Source organism: Trachemys scripta, chromosome 8 (assembly GCF_013100865.1).
Source record: "Trachemys scripta elegans isolate TJP31775 chromosome 8, CAS_Tse_1.0, whole genome shotgun sequence".
In the NCBI taxonomy this organism is placed as follows: Eukaryota; Metazoa; Chordata; order Testudines; family Emydidae; genus Trachemys; species Trachemys scripta.
This window is the reverse complement of record NC_048305.1, coordinates 39050746-39073886: the sequence shown is the minus strand read 5'-3', so window position 1 is coordinate 39073886 and position 23141 is coordinate 39050746. Positions and strand designations below refer to the sequence as shown.

At 50.8% G+C, this 23141-nt stretch overlaps 1 protein-coding gene across 5 annotated transcripts in view; it reads right to left on the bottom strand.

Moving 5' to 3' along the window:
- The window catches only part of PCDH1 (protocadherin 1), a 154814-nt gene that overhangs the window by 63469 nt on the left and 68204 nt on the right, over positions 1 to 23141 (bottom strand). For 3 of the 5 annotated variants that reach the window (XM_034778144.1, XM_034778146.1, XM_034778145.1), the window contains exon 4: positions 8420 to 8639. In XM_034778144.1, the coding sequence (XP_034634035.1) occupies positions 8420 to 8639 (220 nt within the window). Of the gene's footprint in view, positions 1 to 4368; positions 4469 to 8419; positions 8640 to 23141 lie in introns of all 5 variants that reach the window. The other 2 variants (XR_004646735.1, XR_004646736.1) reach the window with 1 other exon arrangement.

The following is a 23141-nucleotide window of genomic DNA, read 5'->3' as shown; positions in this document are numbered from 1 at the left end:
GGGGGGGGTTCAGGGCAGAGGGCTGGGGTGTGTGTGGAGATGCAGGGCAGAAGGCTGGGTGTTGGGGGCAACTCGAGGTCAGGTCAGAGGACTGAGGGGTGTGTGGGGGGTGCAGGGCAGAGGGATGGGGCTGTGGGGGTGCAGGGCAGAGGGATGAGTGTGTGTTGGGGTGGGGAGGTGCAGGGCAGAAGGCTGGGGTGCTCGGCTCGTGGGGGTGCTCCCAGCCCCCTGCCCTGAGCGGCTCATGGCAGGGGGCTGGGAGGGATATGCCCTGTTCCACCCCACTCCCCCAGGCCCGTCCCTACCTCTCTGCCTGCTCTACGGAGCAGCCAGCACGCTGTGCTCAACACTGTTCCTCTGGGAGGAGGAGGGGCTGAAATGCAACACGTTGTATGAAGAAACTGGGAGCGGTGGGAGGGGGGGGCTGAGTGGGGCAGGGGGCCGGGACCCCCTCCCCACCGCTCTCCCCTGCGGGGGCAGGAGGCAGAAGCTTGATCCTGTGGCAACCAACCTTCCCCCTTCCCCATTTCTTCACACAGCGTGGTGCATTCCGGCCCCTCCGCCCCTCCTCCTACTCTTCTAAGTGGGCAGCAGCGTGGCACTCAGAATCGGCTCGCCAGCCATGTTTGGCACGCATGCAGTAGGTTGCCGACCCCTGACCTAGACCAACCCCAACATGTGTTTGACTAATCTATTCATAAAAACCTCCAATGATGGGGATTTTGCAACCTCTCTAGGTAACCTGTTCCAGTACTTAACTATCGTTATAGTTAGAAAGTTTTCCTAATATTCAATCTAAATCTCTAAAATGGGGATAATAATACTTCCCTATCTCAAAAGGGAGTTGTGAAGATAAACTCATTAATGTTTATGAAGCGTACATACTACTGTGATATGTGCTATGGAAAATACATTAGACAATTGTTAATTATATATTCAGTGCAGGGTTTGGATGGTGTGCATTAAATAAGGCAGGAGGTCCTCACAACAAATGAAGATGATAAACAAATGTTAAACAGTTGACTCAATCCTGCATATTAAATAAGGCAGAGTTCCTATGGAAAAAATAGCAAGTGATGATTTGATGAACGCTATATCATAATGCATAGGGACAACCTTAAATTTGGCATTTCCTGAATCATAGAATCATAGAATATCAGGATTGGAAGGGACCTCAGGAGGTCATCTAGTCCAACCCCCTGCTCAAAGCAGGACCAATTCCCAACTAAATCATCCCAGCCAGGGCTTTGTCAAGCCGGGCCTTAAAAACCTCCAAGGAAGGAGACTCCACCACCTCCCTAGGTAACGCATTCCAGTGCTTCACCACCCACCTAGTGAAATAGTGTTTCCTAATATCCAACCTAGACCTCCCCCACTGCAACTTGAGACCATTGCTCCTTGTTCTGTCATCTGCCACCACTGAGAACAGCCGAGCTCCATCCTCTTTGGAACCCCCCTTCAGGTAGTTGAAGGCTGCTATCAAATCCCCCCTCATTCTTCTCTTCTGGAGACTAAACAAACCCAGTTCCCTCAGCCTCTCCTCATAAGTCATGTGCTCCAGACCCCTAATCATTTTTGTTGCCCTCCGCTGGACTCTTTCCAATTTTTCCACATCCTTCTTGTAGTGTGGGGCCCAAAACTGGACACAGTATACTGAGCTTTGAGTGCTTGGCTTCACAATCTTAATAATGTTAATACTATTCTTTGTGTGTGTAATATTATTATAGTTCTGACTTACCCTAGTGACCATTGTTTTTTATTCATAGATTCCATGGTCAAAAGGTAACATGACCACCATGGCCCTTGATAAATTGTTCCAGTGGTTAATTAATCTCACCACTAAAAATGTATGCCAGTCTGAATTTGTCTAGCTTCATCTTCCAGCCATTGGATGGTGTTGTACTTTCTCTGCTAGATTGAAGAGCCTGTTGTCAAATATTTGTTCCTCACATAGATACCTATAGACTGTAATCAAGTCCCCCTTAACCTTCTCTTTCTTAAGCTACATGGATTGAGCTCTTTGAGTCTATTACTATAAAGCATGTTTTTCAATCCTTTACTCATAGATTCCAAGGCCAGAAGGGATCACTGGGATCATCTAGTCTGACCTGCATAATGCAGACCAGAGAACTGTCCGAATTTAATCATTGTCCAGATTCTTCTCTATACCCTCTCCAATTTATCAACTTCCTTCTTGAACTGTGGACACCAGAACAGGACACAGTATTCCAGCAGCAGTCTCAACAATGTGTCAAATACAGAGGTAAAATAACCTCTCCTTTCCTACTTGAGATTCCCTTATTATTGGATCCAAGGATGGCATTAGCCCTTTTTGCCACAGGGTCTGTAGTGTGAAATACTGCTATCTGACTGAATTTGCTACTTAGAGTGAACTGAGCATGCTCAGTAACATCTGCTGAAGCAGCAGGGGACCCCTGCAGCAGCCCAGCCTCTGCAGGCCACAGGGGACTCTCCTGCAGCTGCCCAGCAGCTGTGTGCAGTGGGAGCCCCTGCAACTGACTGGCCATTGCTGCCAGTGGGGACCCCTGAGCTGCCCAACCGCCGCTGGCAGCAGAGGGACTTCAGAGCTGCTCAGCGATGCTGGCAGGGGCCCCCCGCAGCTCCCAGACCTGCAGACGGCAAGGGGACCCCTGCCCCAGCTCCAGCTCCACAGGGCGGCAAGGGGACCCCCTCCTCAGCTCCCAGCCACTGAGCAATGGGGTCCCTGCAGTTCCCAGCCACTGCAGACGGGGTGCAGGCTGCTGGACCCTCCTCCCTCCCCATTTTATCAGGGATGTTTTTAGTAAAAGTCAGGGACAGGTCATGGCTTCCGTGATTTTTTGTTTATTGCCCATGACCTGTCCCTGACTTTTACTAAAGATATCCATGACAAAATCGTAGCCTTACTGATGACTTTATGTTTTCCTCCAGGTCATTAATAAAAATGTTAAATAGTGTAGGACCAAGAACTGATCCCTGTGAGAACCCACTGGAAATGCACCCATTGAATGATTATTCCCCAATTATAATCACATTTTGAGAACTATCAGTTAGTCAGCTTTTAATCCATTTAATGTGTGCCCATGTTAATTTTATATTGTTCTAGTTTTTTTAATTAAAATGGCATGCCATACTAAGTCAAATGCCTTACAGAAGTCTAAGTATATGACATCAACACTATTACCTTTATCAACCAAGCTTGTAATCTCATCAAAAAAGATAGTTTGACAAAATCCATTTTCCATAAACCCATGTTGATTGACATTAATTATATTACCATCCTTTATTAATCTAGTCCCATATCAACCACTCCATTATCTTCCCCGGGATGGGTGTCAGACTGACAGACCTATAATTACTTGGGCCATCCCATTTACACTTTTTAAATATTGGCACAACAATTAGCGTTCTTTCAGTCCTCAGAAACTTCCCTGATGTTCCAAGGCTTATTTAAAATCAACATTAATGTTACAGAAAGCTCATCAACGAGCTCTTTTAAAACGCTTGGATGAAAGTTATCTGGACCTGCTGATTTAAAAAGTCTAACTTTAATAGTTGCTGTTTAACATCCTCCTGAGACACTAGTGGAATGGAAAGAGTTATGATATGATTTGACTACATCATCTGTTTTCTTCCCAAATACCGAACAGAAATATTAATTGAACATCTGCCTTTTCTGCATTATTATTGATAATTTTACCATTTCCATCTAGTAATGGACCAATACCATTGTTAGGATTCTTTTTGTTCCTAATAAGCTTCTTTTTATTATCCTTAAATCTGCTAACCATAGATTTCTCCTTGTGTCCATTTCCTTCCCTTATCAATTTTCTCCAATTCCTAGCTTCTGATTTATATTCGTTGCTATCAAGATCCCCTTTCCATTTGTTTGAAATATTTAATTTTTTATTGCTGCCTTTTCTTCTCCTCTAATCCCCGGGTAGTTTTTTAACCAATTCAGCATTCTTCCTCAATTGTGAGATTGTGGCTTTTTGGGCATCTAGTAAAGTGTTCTTAAACAATTCCCAGCCTTTCCTTACCAGAGCAAATCTTCAATATAATGGGAACAGGGGCCCCCAGCTCAGTATTTCACACTCTACCAGATGACAGCATTGCAGAATGCTGGGTAGGAAGTAGGGGACATCCTGGTCAGGTACTAAAGGTACCAATCAATTGGGTTACCAGGGAAGATGGCATATGTCAATGCCAAGATACTGCAGAGATCTCCCTCAACAACCTACTAAATCTTTTTGGAAAGGCTCATGCAGCCTTTGCAACTCAGAACTTCGCTGCAACTTGCACAGTGGGAGGTGTCCAATAAGGAAGAATCCAAAAGTGTCTGTGGTAACCAAATAAGGGATGACTTACAGAAGAAAAGACACAGCTACTATGCACTTTGCCTTCCAGCAGAAGAGATCTCAAAAGATGATCATCCGCCCATCAGATCTCTTAGGCTTTGAACAGTCTCCTGGGGAAAATGGTGAAGACCCATCATTTTGAACATTTATTACTAGACTAGACAAAACTCTAGAAAACGTACAATAGGGTGCAGTCCTGCACCTGCCACAGATGGTGGGCTGTGTGGGATCTAATAATAGTGTTTCTCCAGCATTAACTTCACATTCTATGAGCAAGAATGGCCTATGCTTCCAAGATCTCAGAAACAAAACTAGATTTCCCTGTATGGCCCTTATTGAGTTGGCACTGTTAGAAGACAGCTGGAGAAACTGAATGAGTTGATTCAAAGTCATAATGATATCTGCTTCATAGGACCCCTTAATTTGGGTCACACTACTACTCTGAGCTATGAAATTGGATCAGACCCCAATATGCTAGCCTCACCAGAGGATTCTCTAGCTAATTATCATGAAGTGAGGTAGCAGTGTAACTAGGTACCTTTCAAGCTACAGATTCCCTGGCCTGGTTCCATAGTCACCCAATGTATCACCTAGGGGGATCAGAATTTTTGACCCTATCCTCATATTCTCGGTTGATATAATTATCTTTGTTAGACAATCTGAAGAACATAGAGACAGGCTAGAGTTAATGTCAGAAGAATCAGTGGAGCCCTGGCCTCTCACACTTTCTGCACTGCATCAAGTTTGTGTGTGTACCAGCAGCTGCTGGAAACAGGGGAGCCTGACTAACATGTGAGGGGAGCTTGACCCAGGCCAGGTGATGGTGGCCATAAAATAGAGTTCTGTATCTCTTCAGTCCTGTTGTGTATGTGAACATGGTGTGTGCATGCATGTGTGTGTTGGTAAGCACGTATGTGTGGTGCTTACCAACAGTGAGCATGTTAGTAAAGGCACCTTACTATAGGAGGTAGGGGAAAAGTTTATGAGCAGAGACTGATATTTTCATTATTTAGGGGAGTCATGTTCAGGTACTTCAGTCAGAAGATGCACCTCCTTTGTGCAGGGCACTAACCCGGACAAGTGTCCCCTGCCCTCTCTAGGGTCTAGCTCAGTGGTTTTCAAACTTTTTTTCTGGCGACCAAATTGAAGATAATTGTTCATGTCCGCATCCCAATGGAGCTGGGGATGAGGGGTTTGGGGTGTGGGAGGGGTTCAGGGCTGGGGCAGAGGGTTGGGGTGCGGGGGTGAGGACTGCAGGGTAGAGCCAGGAATGAGGGGTTCAGGGTGTGGGAGGGGGCTCTGGGCTCTGGGCTGGGGGGTGCAGGCTCTGGGCTGGGGCTGGGGATGAGGGGTTTGGGGTGCAGAAGGGGGCTCCGGGTTTGGGGGGGCTCAGGGCTGGGGCAAGGGGTTGGGGTGCAGGAAGGGATCAGGGCTCTGGGCTGGGGGTGCAGGCTCTGGGGTGGGGCCAGGGATGAGGGGTTTGGGGTGCAGGAAGGGGCTCTGGGTTTTGGGGGGGGCTCAGGACTGGGGCAGGGGATTGGGGCGTGGGGTTGGGGCATGGGCTTACCTCGGGTGGCTCCCAGTCAGCGGCACAGCAGGGGCTTCCTGCTTCTCCTGGCACCGCGGATCGCACTGTGGCCCAGAAGCAGCCAGCAGCAGGTCCAGCTCCTAGGTGGAGGCATGCAAGCCTCCCCTGGCTCCCATTTGATGGTGCTCGGGGCAGGGACAGCGCGCGGAGCCCTGTGGCCCCGCGCCTAGGAGCTGGCTGCAACCCAGTGCCTTACATTCCGTGACCCAGTTCTGGGTCACAACCCGCAGTTTGAAAACCACTGGTCTAGCTCACTCCTTGCACTCTGCTCCCCTGCTGAGAATTGACTATCTCAGAGATCAACAACATAGTGGGGCCTAAATTATCTCCCTCTGCTGTCTAGTCAAGGGGTCTCTCCAACAGCGTGGTGACAGTTTTGCTGGAGCTGAAACTGACCTGAACAGGATTAATCATCAAGAAGGGGAAAAGAGTCCAGAATAGTCAAAATCCCAGAGGCTAAAGGCAGCTGCAGCTCTCACTAGGCAGAGGAAGGACTATGTGGCTAAAGCACAAGGCCAAGATTCTGTTGCTGACTCTGCAGCCCGAGCATGTCACTTCCTCTTTCTGAGCCTCAGTTTCTGCACCAAAATCTTCCCCAGCAAATGCCATATGCTGCCAGTGGGAACTCTGCTCTGCTACTTGTTTCCATCTTCTGTGTGTCCCCATCTGTCCCTTGTTCTGTCTCTCCTTCCTTCACCTCCTCCTCTGACCAGCTCCAGTCTCTCCTCCTTTCCTATTCCCTCCTCTGTTTTCACAGGCACACAGCCTTCATCCTCTCATGATCACTGTCATTACTGATGACACTCAATCATTGCTCCCCCAGTGACATGGTGTCATATCAGAATCCTCCTCACAGGTCCCTCAACAGTCCCTTCCACTCACCCAGCTCTCACCTGAGGGTTATGACACAGCATACGGGAGAGACCCCAAGAACCCCATCAGCCAGGCCCCAGACCTCTCCTTTCTTCCCTTTTTCCAAGCTGAATGTTTCTCCTCTTTGGGAGGAAGTGGTCTATATGAAATTCCCACAGTCAGAGGGGAAGCTTTATGCCATTTTAGCACACCCTGGATTCAGGGGCCACTTCAGTCCTAGAGATTGCTCTAACTTGGTCTGGCTGCGCTCCCCTAAGTCCATTGAGCAGCCCAGAATAGCTGGAACATAGTGCACTCCAGCCATATCCTCTCAGGCCCCTGTCCCAGAAACTAATAAGGAGAGATTTGAGGCCCTTTGCCACCATGCAATTCCCATCGCACTATGAGTATTCCCAGTGTAGAGGTCCAGTGGCTTTCCCCCAGGCTGCCTGAGCCCCGCTGCAGGCTCCGGCCACAGCAAGTGCCCAGTAATGTGCTGATGCAGCCGCTCTTTATCTACCCTGTCCCAAGTGAGGGAACCCCTGCTTATTTCCATCTCTCCCAACACTAGGGAAAATTCACAGCAACAATTTTGATGCCCTGCTCTTCCCCAAAGATTCCTCTGCAGCCCACTTAATGAGAGGCCTCGTTTCAGAGGAAAACTCCTCAATGTCAGAATGCAGAAGGTAGAGGAGGGAAGGTATTGGGCACATGGCCAGAGCCTGGGCAGGAGGAGGCAACTTAGCCTGACAGAAGTGATTAGTTGAGGGGAGACAGACAGACCCCTGGCACTGGAAGGGGCAAAAACAGTGTCCAAGCCATGGCTGAAGTGGAGAAGAGGCAGATGATCTGCAATGGGAACGAAGAGACATTTTTGATGGGGCCATAAAAAAGAGTTAGGCTGTTATGGGTTTGCCACAATCATGCTGCACCATGTCTCCTCTTCTTCCAATGTCTCTTGCTATCCCAAGGTTGGTCCTTTTGTATTCTCCCTCTCTGCCACTACGAAGGCTCCCATGGCTTCAATATCCATCTCTACACCAAGGAATCCCCTAGGCCCTCTCCCCTCCATCTTGTTTCTACCCCAGCTGCTCCTCTGGGTCTGTTTAAACAAGAGTTTCAAATCCAGTTTTAACATATAACAATATTGTACATGCTAGTCTAGACTCTCCCCTGACCTTTGTTCCAAGACACAAAAAGCTGTGATTTGCCCAAGAGCTCAGTCGCAAACTGTAGCCCAGATCTCCCCTTCAACTATCCTCCAGGATGTTCTGCTGACAACTCAAATCAGAGCCTTCTGGTTCCCCTCCTTCCTGTGCCATGTCAGCCCCAGTCATCCCTTTGACTCCTCTATTCTTACCTCACAGGTCCTGTTTTCTCCTTTCTTCCTCTCCAGTGACCATCTTGCTGAGCCCTTTCTCATCCTTGGTCGTCTCTTGCCATCAGAACTGTGACTTTCTCTGGCCTCCCTGCCTCACGCTGTCCAAGTCTGTCCCAATATGGCTACTAACCCCCCAACCTATCCCTCCTCCATGGGATGCAGATTTGTGAGTCTTTGAAGTGCCTGCACCAAGACAATCTGCAGGAAGGAGTCTGACATGCATGCAGCAGGCTCTCTTACCGTTTTCAGGGTGCTCCATCTCCCCAATACTACCATCGGGTGTGGTGCGCTCATAATGATCCTCAGGCAGAGCTAGTGGCCCAATTCGGGGCCCTGATGATGACTTGCTGCTGGGAGTTTCTGACTCTTCTAGCCCGCTGTCATAGTAACTATGTTGTGAGGGGTCCTGCAAGTCCTGTGCCTGATTAGCTGCAGAGAATGTCACTCGGCGATGAGGTAACTGCAAAGAAAAAAAGAAAAGAGATAAGAGGTGATACCAGCCACCCACAGGGAGTGATCAGGACTGGTTATGAAACCTGATCTCCCCAGCAGAGCACCGAGGACAAAGAATCACAGCTTTCTCTTGACCCTAAGCCCTGTCAACTGAAAAAATCTCTCATTTCATGAGCCCCCCCAATGGACAACATCGCCAACCTCAGAGTAACCTTACCCCCTCCCAACAACAAGTGTCACCTCCCCTCATCTCAGGTGTCTCCCCTTGACTGACACCATCTCTCACCTCAGGGGTCTTTCCAGTTCTCACCAAAGAAATTTCCCCTCCCAACAAACATCATCTCTCACCTCAGAGTCCACCCTCCAATTTACACCATCTCTCTAACTTCAGAAACACTCCATCACCCAACAGACATCATCTCCTATTTCAGAGCTCCATGGAATCACCCCCCATTCTCCCTTACTACCATATCACCTCAGAGAACCCCTAATTGACATAATCTCTTACCTCAGAATGCTTCCTGACTAGTAGTCCCCCAGCTAACATGATCTCTGATCTGACGGTCCCCCACAGGAATTACATTACACCAACTCTCATCTCAGAGCCAACTGCTTCCACAACAGACACAATCTCCAATTCAGAGGAACCCCAGCAGAGTTCCGCAAAACAGGGTCCCAGAACTGCCTGATCTTTGACTTCCCAGCTGACAAAATCTCACACCTCTGAGTCCCATTCACAACTGACACCACCTCTAACCTCAGAGGTCTCCCCTCGACTAAAACCATCTCTCATCTCAGAGACCCCGATTGACATAGACTCATAGAGTTTAAGACCAGAAAGGGCTATTATGATCATATAGTCTGACCTCCTTCACTTCATAGGCCACAGAACCTCACCCACCCACTCCTGTGATAGGACCATAATCTCTGGAAGTCCTCAAATCTTAATTTGAAGACTTCAAGTGACAGAGAATCCATCATTTACTCTATTTCAAACCTGCAAGTTAAGGGTGCCCTATGATACAAGGAAGGCAAAAAAAAAAAAAAAAACAGGGTCTCTGCCAATCTGACCTAGGGAAACACTCCTTCCTGACCTCAAATATGAGGATCAGTTAGACTCTGAGTGTGTGGATGCAACCCACCAGCCAGACACCTGGGAAAGAATTCTTTATAGTAACTCAACGCCCTCCCCAGTGTCCCAATTCTGGATGTTGGAAATATTTACTAATCTCTTACCTCAATCCCCACTGACACCAACACTCACCTCAAAGTCCCCCAACTGATACCAACTCTTACTTCAGTCCAAGCCCCACTATTGATACCTCTTACCTTAGAGCAACCCTGCGATTAATACCAACCCTCACCTCAGTGCAATCCTCCCGATACCAACACTCAAATCAAAGGGCACCAGTTCTCACCTCAACACAATCCCTTTGATTGATTCTAACTCTCACCTCAGTGAAACCCCCAGCTGACACCAACTCTCACCTCAGAGTAACCCCCCAATTTATACCAACATTCACATCAGAGGGCACAGACTGATACCACCTCTCACCTCAGCACAATCACCTTGATTGATTCAAACTATCACATCAGTCCAATTCCCCCACACCCCAATCGATACCAACTCTAACCTCAGAACTACCCCCTGATTGATAGCAACTGTCACCTGAGAGAAATCCCAGGATTTATACCAACTCTGACCTTGGAGCAACTTCCCGATTAATACCAACTCTCAACTCAGAGAAACCTCTCTCATTTATCCCACCCCGCATTTGACATTAACTCTCATCTTAAGAGAACCTCCCCCACACTGATACTAACTCTGACCTCAGAGCAGCCCTTCTGATTTACACCACCTCTCACCTTACAGCAGGCCCCTGATTGACACCAACTTTCATTTCAGAGCAACCCTCCGATTGATATTAACTCTCATCTCAGAAAAACCACACCAGATTGATACCAACTCTCATCCCAGCACAACCCCCAATGATTCAAACTCTCACCTCATTGCAACCCCCTTGATTGACACCAGTTCTCCCCATAGTTGACAGGAACTCTGATCACTGATCAACCTCTATAATTGATACCAACTATTACCTCAGAGAACACACACCCAGCTGACATCAACTATCACACCAGAGTAACACACAATCCCAATTGGTACCAACTCTCACCTCAGATTAACCCCAACTGACACCAACTCTCAGCTCAGAGCAATCCCCGGATCATTAAAACTATCACCTCAGCACAACCTCCCACCAATACAAAAAAATCTCACAGCAAAGTGCCCCCCCCATTGATACCACCTCTCACATCAATACAACCCCCTTGATTGATACCAACTTTCCCCTCAACACAACCCCCAATCAATATCAGCTCTTACCACAGAGCAACCTCCTGAATGATACCAATTCACAATTCAGAGCAACCCCCAGCAATTTATACCAACTCTTTCCTCAGAGCAACCCCCTGATTGTCACCAACTCTCACCTCAGCGCAACCTCGTCCCCACTGATTCCAACTCTGATCTCAGTGTAACCCCAGCCACTGATACCAATTCTTACTTCAGCGTGCTCCTCCAGATTGATAACACCTGTCACCTAAGCACAACACCCTCATTCATACCAAATCTGACCTCATTGCAACCCCCACTCCGATCTATACCAGCCAGGGCCGGTTCCAGGCACCAGCTTGGCAAGCAGGTGCTTGGGGCGGCTGCTTGGGAGAGGGGCAGCACATCCAGCTATTCGGCAGCAATTCGGCGGACGGTCCCTCACTCCCACTGGGAGCGAAGGACCTTCTGCCGAATTGTCACAGCAGATCGCGATCGCGGCTTTTTTTTTTTTTTTTTGGCTGCTTGGGGCGGCCAAAACCCTGGAGCCGGCCCTGATACCAGCTCTCACCTCAGAATACCCGCCCTGATTGACACCAATTCTCAATTTAGCGCAACTCTGCCACCGACACGTAGGCCTTGTCTACACTACTAAGTTATGTCATCAAAACTGCTGTTTGTTGACTCAAACAGTGAATGTGTACACTGCAAGGCGACGCTTATTGGGGGAAATGCCTGGTTTTGGTGATAAAATACATCCACCCTCACAAGAAATTTACATCTTTTTCCTCTACAATTTTGTTGACAAAGTGCAAGTGTAGACACCACCCTTCGTTTCATCGCTTTAATTGGCCTCCAGGAGGTGTCCCACAATGCCCATCCTGACTGCTCTGGTCAGCAGTTTGAACTCCACTGCCCTGCAGCCAGATAAACAACCATCCGCCCCTTCCCCTTAGAAGCCCTGGGAATTTTTGAAATTCCATTTCCTGTTTGCTCAGCGTGGAGAGGTCGCATCACATCTTCCCAGGTGACCATGGTGGGTTATTGCAGCAAACGCTTGGACCACTGCAGAGCTGTTGGATCTGCTCCGTATATGGGGAGAGGAGGCTATGCAGTGCCAGCTGCACTTGAGCTGTAGGAATTAGGATACCTACGGGCAGATTTCTTGAGGCTTGTGTGAAAAGGGCTATGATTGGGACATGCTGCAGTGCAGAGCGAAGATAAAGGAGCTGAGGCAGGCGTACCATAAGGCGAGGGAGGCAAACCATCACTCAGGTGCTTCACCTAAGACCTGCTGGTTCTATAAGGAGCTGGATGCTATCCTTGGTGACGACCCCACCTCGATCGCCAACAGCTCCGTGGATACTTCGGAGGGCACGGAGGCGGCGAAAAGAGACCCACCCCAGAAGAATGAAGTTATTGATGAAGACGTGGAGTTAAATGAGGATGTGCAGCTCCCGGCGGGGTTGCCCGGTGCGGCAGGCAGCCAGGAACTGTTCTCCACTCCAGAGGTTTCTAGCCAGTCTCAGCAGTTGCTCTCCAGCAAGCAAGAAGCAGGAGATGAGACTCCTGGTAAGTGGTTGTGGCTTGTGTAGTGTGGAGGTGGGTTCATAGAAGAAATGTGGGAGGCTGGCTGTGTTTCTGTGAACTGGACATTACCCTGTGTAGCTAATCAGTACAGTGGAACAAGATGCTGATGCACGCTGAGATCTCACGGGAATCCTCCAGAGAGATCTTCAGAAAAGTTTCCTGGAGGTACTCAGTAATCCACTGCCAAAGGTTCCGTGGCAGAGCAGCTTTGTTCCTTCCCCCATAGTAGGAAACTTTCCAGGGCCATTCAGCAATCACTTGTGCAGGAACCAAAGTGACACACAGGCAAGCAGCATAGGGAGCAGGGCGGAAGCCACAAGCATGGAGTAGATGTGCCCTCGTTTCCCTGCTTATCCTTAGCAGTGAGATATCTGCTAGAATTACACCTGCCTGTGGAAAAGTGTGGGAGAATTTTAGAATTTGTTCCCTAGAATGCTGCACCACAACCCTTGCAAACAGTGTGTGCTCTTTTCCCCATGTGGAGCACCCCATCCTCCCCCTCCCCCGCCAACACTCACCATGCTTTGGGTGTTTGCAGAGATATGTGCCTGGCTAGGGTCAGTGAGAAAGTGATGGCAATGTTGCAAAAGGTGTATTTAACAGAAATGTTTCAATGCTATGTGTGAATTTAACAATCCCGCTTCTGTGCATTGTCCCCTGTGCTTCACCAGATGTGGCCTTCAAGGAACACCCCACACATCTCGGCTGAGCGTCTCCACCAGATAAGAATGCACCCAAGACACAGCAAAGAAGACATGTTCTGTGAGGTCCTGCAGTGCTCCAATGCAGAAAAAAGCTAAACAACAGGACAGAAAAGAGAATCACGCATTTGTTAAGGACACTACTGAGCGGATGATTAAAGTAATGGAGGAGCAAACACAGATGCTGAAGTCCTTAATAATGTGCACTGAGCAGATTAGTGCTCAACCCCCACTGCAGCAAATTCAGAACTCTTTTCAATGCTCCACACCCCAAACTCCGCCAGAACATTCCTTTCCACCTTCCAGAACTTCTCGGTTTCCCCTTAACTCCACCCTCTGGGACAACTTTTACAGCGATAGCTGGACCTACACATAGCTGTGAAAGTCTGCCCTTCCCCACCAAGCATATGTGTGTTTGTGTATGTGGTTTCTTGTGCAATAAAAGCAAACTTTTATAATGGTAAATCATCTTTATTTTTTTCTACAAGGTGAGATTGCAGGCATTGCCAATACATGCACAGGCATTTTAATCACTTTATTACAGGAATATAAGGCCCCAAAACTCCACCAGAGAGGTCCTTTGGGGCCATCTGCCTGTCCCAAGTCAGGATAAAGGAGGAGGGTTGGGCGTGGGGCTAGCAACTCCACCCCGTAAAAAAAAAATCAACCTGCTATAGAAACGCCAACAATAGAGATAACAGAGACTTTTAGCCTGGAAAAAGAAGGGTCTTCGACTCGAAGACGCATGACGCTGGGTGGTGAAAGTCGTGAGGAAGCCACTAAGCTGATTACCCTTCTTGCAACCAGGAGGATTACCATTGGTACATGGAACGTGAGGACCATGTACGAGTCAAGAAAGATGGCACAGGTCGCAGCAGAGATGAGGAGCAACAACTTGACCCTACTAGGCATTAGCGAGACAAGATGGACGCAAGCTGGACAAAGACGACTGTTGACAGGAGAGCTGTTGTTGTATTCCGGGCATGAAGAGAGTGACGCACCCCACACACGGGGAGTAGGCTTCATGTTGTCCAAGCAGGCACAGAGGGCACTGATTGGTTGGGAGGCACATGGTTCCAGGATCATCACAGCATCCTTCAGAACTAAAATGAAGAGGATTAAGATGAATGTTGTACAGTGCTATGCTCCAACCAATGACAGTGAAGAGGGGGACAAAGACTATTTTTACAATAGACTTCAGAAAATATTAGAGATTCTCCCAGACAAAGACATTACCATCCTTATGGGAGATTTTAATGCCAAAATTGGACCTGACAACACAGGATATGAACAAGTCATGGGGACCCACGCTCTGGGAGAGATGAGTGAGAATGGAGAGAGATTTGTGGATCTGTGTGCACTTAACAACTTGGTCATAGGAGGTAGCATCTTTCCTCACAAGCGGATCCACAAGAGTACCTGGGTATCGCCAGCAGGCATGATAGAAAACCAGATCGATCATGTCTGTATTAGCAAGAAGTTCAGAAGATCTTTGCAGGATGTTAGAGTTAGAAGAGGAGCAGACGTAGCGTCCGACCATCACTTAGTGGTGGCCAGATTGAAGCTGAAGCTGAAGAAGAACTGGATAGACGCGTCAGATAGAAGAGTGAAGTTCAACGTTAGCCTTTTGAAGGATCATAAGATCAAGGAAGATTTTGGACTGACGCTGAAGAATAAGTTTTCAGTACCACAGGATCGGTCTGAGGAAGAGGAAGACAGTGTATCCAACAGATGGCAGAAAGTGAGAGAGACACTTAGGTCAGCATGCCAGGAAGTGCTTGGAATTAAGAAATATCAGCAGAAAGAGTGGATCACAGCAGAGACCTTGACTAAGATAGAAGATAGAAAGAAGAAGAAGGCAGTAGTTAATAACAGCAGGACTAGAGCAGCAAAGGCTAAAGTGCAAAAAGAGTATGCTGAAGCCCATAGAGCAGTGAAGAGGAATATTAGGAAGGATAAGAGAGATTATGTGGATGGACTGGCAGCAGAAGCGGAGCAGGCAGCATACAACGGTAATATGAAACAGCTATATGACATCACCAAGCGACTGTCTGGAAAGTTCAGCAAACCAGAGCGTCCCGTCAAAGACAAGCAGGGAAAGTCTATAACAGAAATAGAACAACAGATGAATAGATGGGCGGAGCACTTTGAGGAACTCCTGAATAGACCAGCACCATTAAATCCACCAGACATTGACCCAGCCAACGAAGACCTTCCAATCAATTGTGATAGACCAACCAGAGATGAGATCAGAAAAGCCATCACTATGATGAAGAATAGGAAGGCGGCTGGACCTGACGATATTCCAGCAGAGGCCCTGAAAGTAGATCTGGATGTTTCAGTGGAAATGCTGTACCCCCTCTTTGAGAAGATATGGGAAGAAGAAGTGATTCCAGCAGACTGGAAAGAGGGATATCTTATTAAAATCCCCAAGAAAGGAGACCTCAGCAATTGTGCCAACTACAGAGGAATCACACTTCTGTCGGTGCCAGGGAAGGTCTTCAACCGAGTTCTCTTAGAGAGAATGAAGGATGCCGTCGACCCACAGCTACGAGATGAGCAAGCAGGTTTCCGACAAAATAGATCATGCACGGACCAGATAGCAACGCTTCGCATCATAGTCGAGCAGTCTATGGAGTGGAACTCCTCATTGTACATCAACTTTGTTGACTATGAAAAAGCATTCGATAGCGTGGATCGAGAGACTCTCTGGAAGCTCCTTCGGCACTATGGCATCCCAGCAAAGGTGGTCAACCTGATTAAGAACTTATATGATGGCATACACTGTAGAGTGATCCATGGAGGGCAGCTTACAAACAGCTTCCAGGTGCGAACCGGAGTCAGACAAGGATGCTTGTTGTCACCATTTCTCTTTCTCCTTGTCATTGATTGGATTATGAAGACATCCACTTATGAGCGTAGGAACGGAATCCAGTGGACGTTGTGGACCCAGCTTGATGACCTGGATTTTGCTGATGACCTTGCACTCCTTTCGCATCGCAAACAGCAGATGCAAGAGAAGACCAACGTAGTGGCAGCCATGTCATCACAGGTTGGCCTCAACATCCACAAGGACAAGACCAAGATCCTCAAGATTAACTCCATCAGTAATGACCCAGTCACACTGAATGGAATCCCTCTGGAAGAAGTGCAGTCCTTCACCTACCTAGGCAGTATCATCGACCAACAGGGTGGCACGGACGCAGACATCAAAGCAAGGATTGGTAAGGCAAGAGCAGCTTTCTTACAGCTCAAGAACATCTGGAGCTCTAGAGAGCTGTCTTTGGCAACAAAGATTAGACTGTTCAATTCCAACGTGAAATCAGTCTTATTGTATGGAGCTGAAGCCTGGAGGATAATTAAAACAACCACCAGGAGGATCCAGACCTTCATAAATAGTTGCCTTAGAAGGATTCTCCAGATCCGCTGGCCAGACACCATCAGCAACATCTACCTCTTGGAGAGGACCCATCAACTTCCAGCAGAGGAAGAAATTAGAAGGAGAAGGTGGGGTTGGATAGGACACACACTACGCAAGCAGCCAACCAACATCACTAGACAGGCATTGCGGTGGAACCCCCAAGGCAAGCGGAAAAGAGGCCGTCCAAGAAACACCTGGCGACGCGACCTTCAGGCTGATAGCAAAAAAATGGGCTATACCTGGAACCAGCTAGAGCAAATGGCCCAGGATAAAGGACTCTGGAGATCTGTGGTTGGCGGCCCATACCCCGACTGGGGTGACGGGCATGAGTGAGAGTGAGTGATAAGGCCCCAAATGTCACCATTGCCCCCTAGGAAAACTACATGGGCGGTCATTGTCAAAGGGCTGCCTCAAAGCCTCCCTGATTCAAATAGCTCCCCTTTGGGCTCCACTGACAACCCTGGTATCTGGCTGCTCAAAATCAGCAGCCAAGTGGTCTGCCTCCACACTCCACCCTTGAGCAAACCTTTCACCCTTAGCTTGTCAGAGATTATGCAACGTATAGCACGCAACTATGACCATAGGAATATTATCCTCAGTGAGGTCCAACCTGCCATAAAGGCATCACCAGCACACCTTTAATCTTCCTAAGGCACATTCAACTGTCATCCGGCACCTACTGAGCCTCCTATTGAACTGCTCCTTACTGATGTCCAGATATCCTGCATAAGGTTTCATGAGCCATAGCTGTAAGGGGTAGGCAGGGTTCCCCAGAATCACTATGGGCATTTAACACCCCACACTGTAATCTTCTGGTTAGGAAAGAAAGTCCCCGCTTGAAGCTTTCTGTACAGGCTGGTGTTCCTGAAGATACATGCATTATGCACCTTCCCAGACCACCCCACGTTGATGTCAGTGAAACACCCACGGTGATACACAAGCGCCTGCAGCACCATGGAGAAGTACCCCTTCCTATTGATGTACTCCATCACAAGGTGGTCTGGTGCCAAAATTGGAATATGTGTGCTATCTATGGCCCCTCCACAGTTAGGGAAACCCATTTCTGCAAACCCATTTCTATTTCACGCACATTTCCCAGAGTCACGGTCCTTCGTAGCAGGATGCAATATATTACCCTATACACTTGCATTAACGCAGCTCCAACCGTTGAATTCCTCACTCCAAATTGATTTGTGACCGACCGGTACGAGTCTGGAGTTGCCAGCTTCCACACAGTGATTGCCACATGCTTCTCTACCGAGAGGGCAGCTCTCATTCTGGTGTCCTTGCACCGCAGGTCTGGGGCGAGCTCCACACACAGTTCCAGGAAGGTAGCTTTCCGCATCCAAACGTTCTGTAGCCACTGCTCATCATCCCACACTTACATGATGATACGATCCCACCATTCAGTGCTTGTTTCCCAAGCCCAAAAGTGACGGTCTACCAGGTGCACCTGCTCTGTGAATGCCAAAAGCAATCTAAAGTTGCTCCTATCCATATCACACAGAATGTCGGGCGCATGCGAGTCTTCTTCAGTTAGGAACTGCACTGCAATCCATAATGTCTGTGTGACGTTGCACTCCATATGTTTTATGGAAGTATGCTTATGAGTGTAAATATAATATAACTGGAATATGCTTTATGCAAAAGATCTCTTGTAAGGTATCATTACAAAGTTTATAATCTACTGAGTGTGTTCATCCTTGTAGGGAGCCAGGGTGGCTGCCCTCCGAACCTGAGGGTAAAGGGCCTTTCCCTCAGCCTGAGTGGGCGGGGCCAGCCCAAGCTCACTCCACCCCCCGGAAGGGGAGGGGTGGAACAGGAAGTATAAAGGGCGGGGCCCTTAGCTCAGTTAGGGCAGCACCAGGGAGGGAGGCAGACGCAGACTGTGGGCTGCTCCCTTCAGACCCTGCTGCCATGCCAGGGGAGGCCCTGGACCAATGGAGACCTCATCTGGAGGACAGACTGGGGCTGCCAGGACTGCCCGCTGCCGAGTACCCAGAGGAACTGGAGGAGCCGGAGGGGGAGCTGGAGCTGCCAGCAGCTGAGTACCCAGAGGAGCTGGAGGAGCCTGAGCCTGAGGGGAAGCTGGAGCTGCCAACAGCGGACTACCCCGACGCACCGGCAGGACCAGAGGGATTCGGACGAGCAATCGGGTAGGAAGTAGCCCAGGGACAGAGCTGCACAGTGGTGAGTCTGTATTGCGGAAGGACGCCGCTGATCCAGTGGCGGGACCCTCGTCCTGCCACTGCCAGGGCCCTGGGCTGGAACGCAGTGGTGTAGGGTGGGCCTGCATTCCCCTACCCAGCCGAGCCACGCCGGGACCTTTGCCGGCGCCCCTGCCTGAGGGGCGCGCTACTGACCTTTGCCGGAGCTCCCCTGCCTGAGGGGCGCGCTACTGACCTTTGCCGGCGCTCCCCTGCCTGAGGGGCGCGCTACTGACCTTTGCCGGCGCTCCCCTGCCTGAGGGGCGCGCTACTGACCTTTGCCGACGCTCCCCTGCCTGAGGGGCGCGCCACTGACTCTGGCTGGAGGCCGCCCCGCCGCTAATTCCCCGCTGACGGAGGCATGACCCAAGCCGGCCAGTGACCTCGTAGCTCCCCACCGCCCCCTAGCGGGTAGGTGGGCCGACGCGGATCACAAGTGGTGGAGAATGTGGGCAGCGCCCCCTATCCCTGCCGGAAGGGATTAGAGCAAGGAGGCAGTGACAGCCCCTAAACGGAAGATGGAGATGGAAAGGCTCATCAAGGTGCTGGCCGAGACTCAGCAGCAGCAGCAGCAACAACTCATACAGCAGCTGGGGACCCACCAGCAGCAGTTGCTTCAAACCTTGGGGGCCCAGCACCGCAAACAACAGACCCAATGTTTCCAGCAACTTGCCACCCTGTGGCCGAGCCCCGGTGGAGCCCAGCCAGGCGGGGTGACCAACCCCAACCTTCCTGCTCCACCAATCCGTCTGGCCAAGATGGGGCCTGAGGATGACGCAGAGGCTTATCTGGTGACCTTCGAGCAGGTTGCTGCAGTAGCTGGTTGGGCGCCGGACCAATGGGCAACCCTGCTTGCCCCCTATCTAACGGGGCCGGCCCAGAAGGCTTACCGGGGGCTACCAGACGATGAAGCCCGTGTTTACGCCAGAGTAAAAGCGGCTATCCTGGATGCCTTCGACATCACCCCGGAGACTTTTCGGCGACAGTTTCGGGGAAAACTTTACCCCCCGGGTGCCCGACCCCGGGCCGTGGCACAGGAATTAAAGGATGCAGCGTGCCGATGGCTACAACCCGAGCGTCGCACTGTGGCTGAGGTGCAGATCATCCTCGAGCAATTCGTCCACATCCTTCCGACTCCAGGGAGGGCGTGGGTGTTGCGGCACCAACCTCAAACTCTAAGTGCAGCGGTCACACTTATGGAGGACTTTCTAGAGGCCGAGGCCCCAATAGGACCGACAGCCCAACCCCCAAGCTCTGGACCCGGCGCTCAGAAGCCGGAAAGGGGGTCCACCCCCAAAGTCAATGTGCCAGCTCGAGCCCGACGACCAAACGGCGGCGGCACGACTTTTCCCCGACGGCCCGAGGCCCCACAACCCGCACCATCCGGACGTTTGGCCCGTCCATCGGGCCCCGGCCAACCCCGCGGCCACCCGGGTGACCCTGCATGGCCGGGGCGCACAGAGGTGGGACCTTGCTTTCGGTGTGGGGAGTACGGCTACCTGCAACGAGACTGTACGGCGATGGAATGCGATTTTGGCCGGGTGTACACCGGGGAGCGCCGGGCCCACCCGCCGTCCACGGCCAAACTGACGGCCCCCATGAGCATCGCCGGGACACCTGTTGTGGGTCTAATTGATTCGGGCTGTGGGCAGACTCTTGTCCGCCAGTCCCTCCTCCCGGACACCGAGCAGATCATCGGGGAGGTACGGATACAGTGCATACATGGAGATGTGAAACCGTACCCCACGGTGCAGGTCCCTCTCACGGTAGACGGGGCAACTCAGTTAATGAACGTGGCTGTGGCCCCATCCCTTGCCTACTCAATCATCCTGGGCCGGGACTGGCCAGAATTCGTCGAGGTGCTCCGGTCCCTATCTCCGGAAGAGGCTTTCGAGGGAGCCCCCTCTGCGACGGACCCAGGCCCCAGGCGGAGCCCCGACCCCGGCGTTGACCCATCCCTCTCACCCGGGCAGGACGGCCAGGAGACAGGGGGCCTCCCTGTGGACATTAGGGACTTTAGCCGAGACCAAAGGGAGGACCCTACGCTCCGGTTTGCCTATGAACAGCTGGCACGGGTAGAGGGGAAGGTCGTGGAGGCCCAGCGGGCGACCCAATGGCCTAGATTTGAACTTGATCAGGATCGTCTCTACCGCGTGGAGCGGGACCCTCAAAGTCAAGAGGTCCGGACCCAACTCGTGGTTCCCCGCATTCATCGACGGGCGGTCCTAAAGCTAGCCCATGACATCCCAGCCGCAGGCCATTTAGGACCGGAGAAAACCGCGGCTAGGGTCCTAGCCAAGTTCTTCTGGCCCGGCATCCACCGCAAGGTGAAGGATTACTGTGGGTCATGCCCGGACTGCCAACGCACCGCCCCGGCCGGGGTCCGGAAGGCCCCCCTGGTTCCATTGCCAATAGTGGGCGTTCCGTTTGAACGAGTAGCGATGGACCTGGTCGGATCCTTCCCGAAAAGTCAGGCGGGCTACCAGTATATCCTTGTCTTGATGGACTACGCCACCCGCTTCCCTGAGGCTATCCCCTTAAGGAATATCACTGCCCGCACTATCGCAGCAGAGCTCGTGAAGATCTTCGCCAGGGTAGGCCTCCCTCGAGAGTTACTTACTGACCAAGGGACCAACTTCACCTCTAAGTTGTTCCGTCAAGTATGTGCCCTGCTGGGGATTAAGAAACTGCAGGTCTCAGTTTACCATCCCCAGACGGATGGGTTAGTCGAACGTTTTAATCAAACCCTGAAGGGAATGTTGCGACGCTTCCCCACCCAGGACCTCCGTCAGTGGGATCAACTACTTCCCCCTTTACTACTGGCGGTTCGGGAAGTTCCACAGGCTTCCACGAAGTTCTCTCCATTTGAGTTCCTCTATGAGCGACGGCCCCGCAGAGTGATGGACCTCCTGAAAGAAACTTGGGAACATACACCATCCTCAACGCAGGGCCTTTTACAATACGTCCTGCAGCTGCAGGAGCGGCTGGCCCGGGCGGGTGAACTCGCGAGGGAAAACTTAAACACGGCCCAAAGGGGCCAGGAGCAGCAATATAATCGGGACACCCAGGTCCGATAATTTGCCCCCGGGGACCGAGTTCTCCTCCTGCTCCCCTCGGAGGAATCAAAGCTTTTTGCCCGCTGGCAGGGCCCGTATTAAGTCCTTCGCCAAGTGGGGCCTGTTAGTTACGAAATCCGGCAGCCTGATCACCGAAAGGGAAAGCAGATTTATCATGTAAATCCTTTTAAAACCCTGGCGGGAACGGGAAGGACTACTAATTGCCCTGTACCCACCTGAACCAGACCTTGGGCCACAACCCCCCGAAGACCCTGATAATGGGGAACCCCAGCTAGCCGAGATGCTCACGGCTGAGCAGCGGGAACAGGCCCTCTGCTTAGTGAAGGCATTCCCCAGGACCTTCACCACGAAGCCTGGACAGACTATGCTCACCTACCATGCAATCCAGACCGACCCCGGGGTGGTGGTCCAAGAGACGACCCGGCCATTGCCTAGGCGAATGCGAGAGGCTGTGGAGGAGGAAGTCCAGGCCATGTTGGAACTGGGTGTTATAGAGCATTCCCAGAGCGAGTGGCGGAGCCCCGTCGTCCTCGTTCCGAAGCCAGATGGGAGTCGGCGGTTTTGTATTGACTTTCGGAGAGTCAACGCCATTTCAATGTTTGATGCGTATCCAATGCCCCGCGTCAATGAGCTCCTTGACCGGCTGGGAGAAGCCTGCTATATCACCACCTTAGATCTCACCAAGGGGTACTGGCAGATCCCCTTGGAGCCCCGATCCAAGGAGAAGACCGCGTTTGCCACCCCATCAGGCCTGTACCAGTTTACTCGGATGCCTTTCGGCCTCCATGGGGCCCCAGCAACCTTCCAGCGCTTGATGGATCGGCTTTTGCAACCTCACACCAAGTACGCCGCCGCCTACCTGGATGATGTGGTCATCTATGGCAGTAACTGGGAGGAACATCTCAACCAAGTGGCGGCTGTCCTCAGGGACCTCCGCGCCGCCGGCCTCACAGCCAATCCCAAGAAATGCCGAATCGGGTGGGAAGAAACCACTTATCTGGGGTACACCCTGGGGCGGGGACAGGTACGCCCCCTCATCGGGAAGGTTCAAGCACTCTAGGAATATCAGGCGCCAACCACGAAGAGGCAGGTGCGTCAATTCTTGGGCCTAGCCGGCTATTACCGGCGGTTCGTACCCCACTTTGCGACCATTACGGCCCCTCTGACAGAACTCCTGA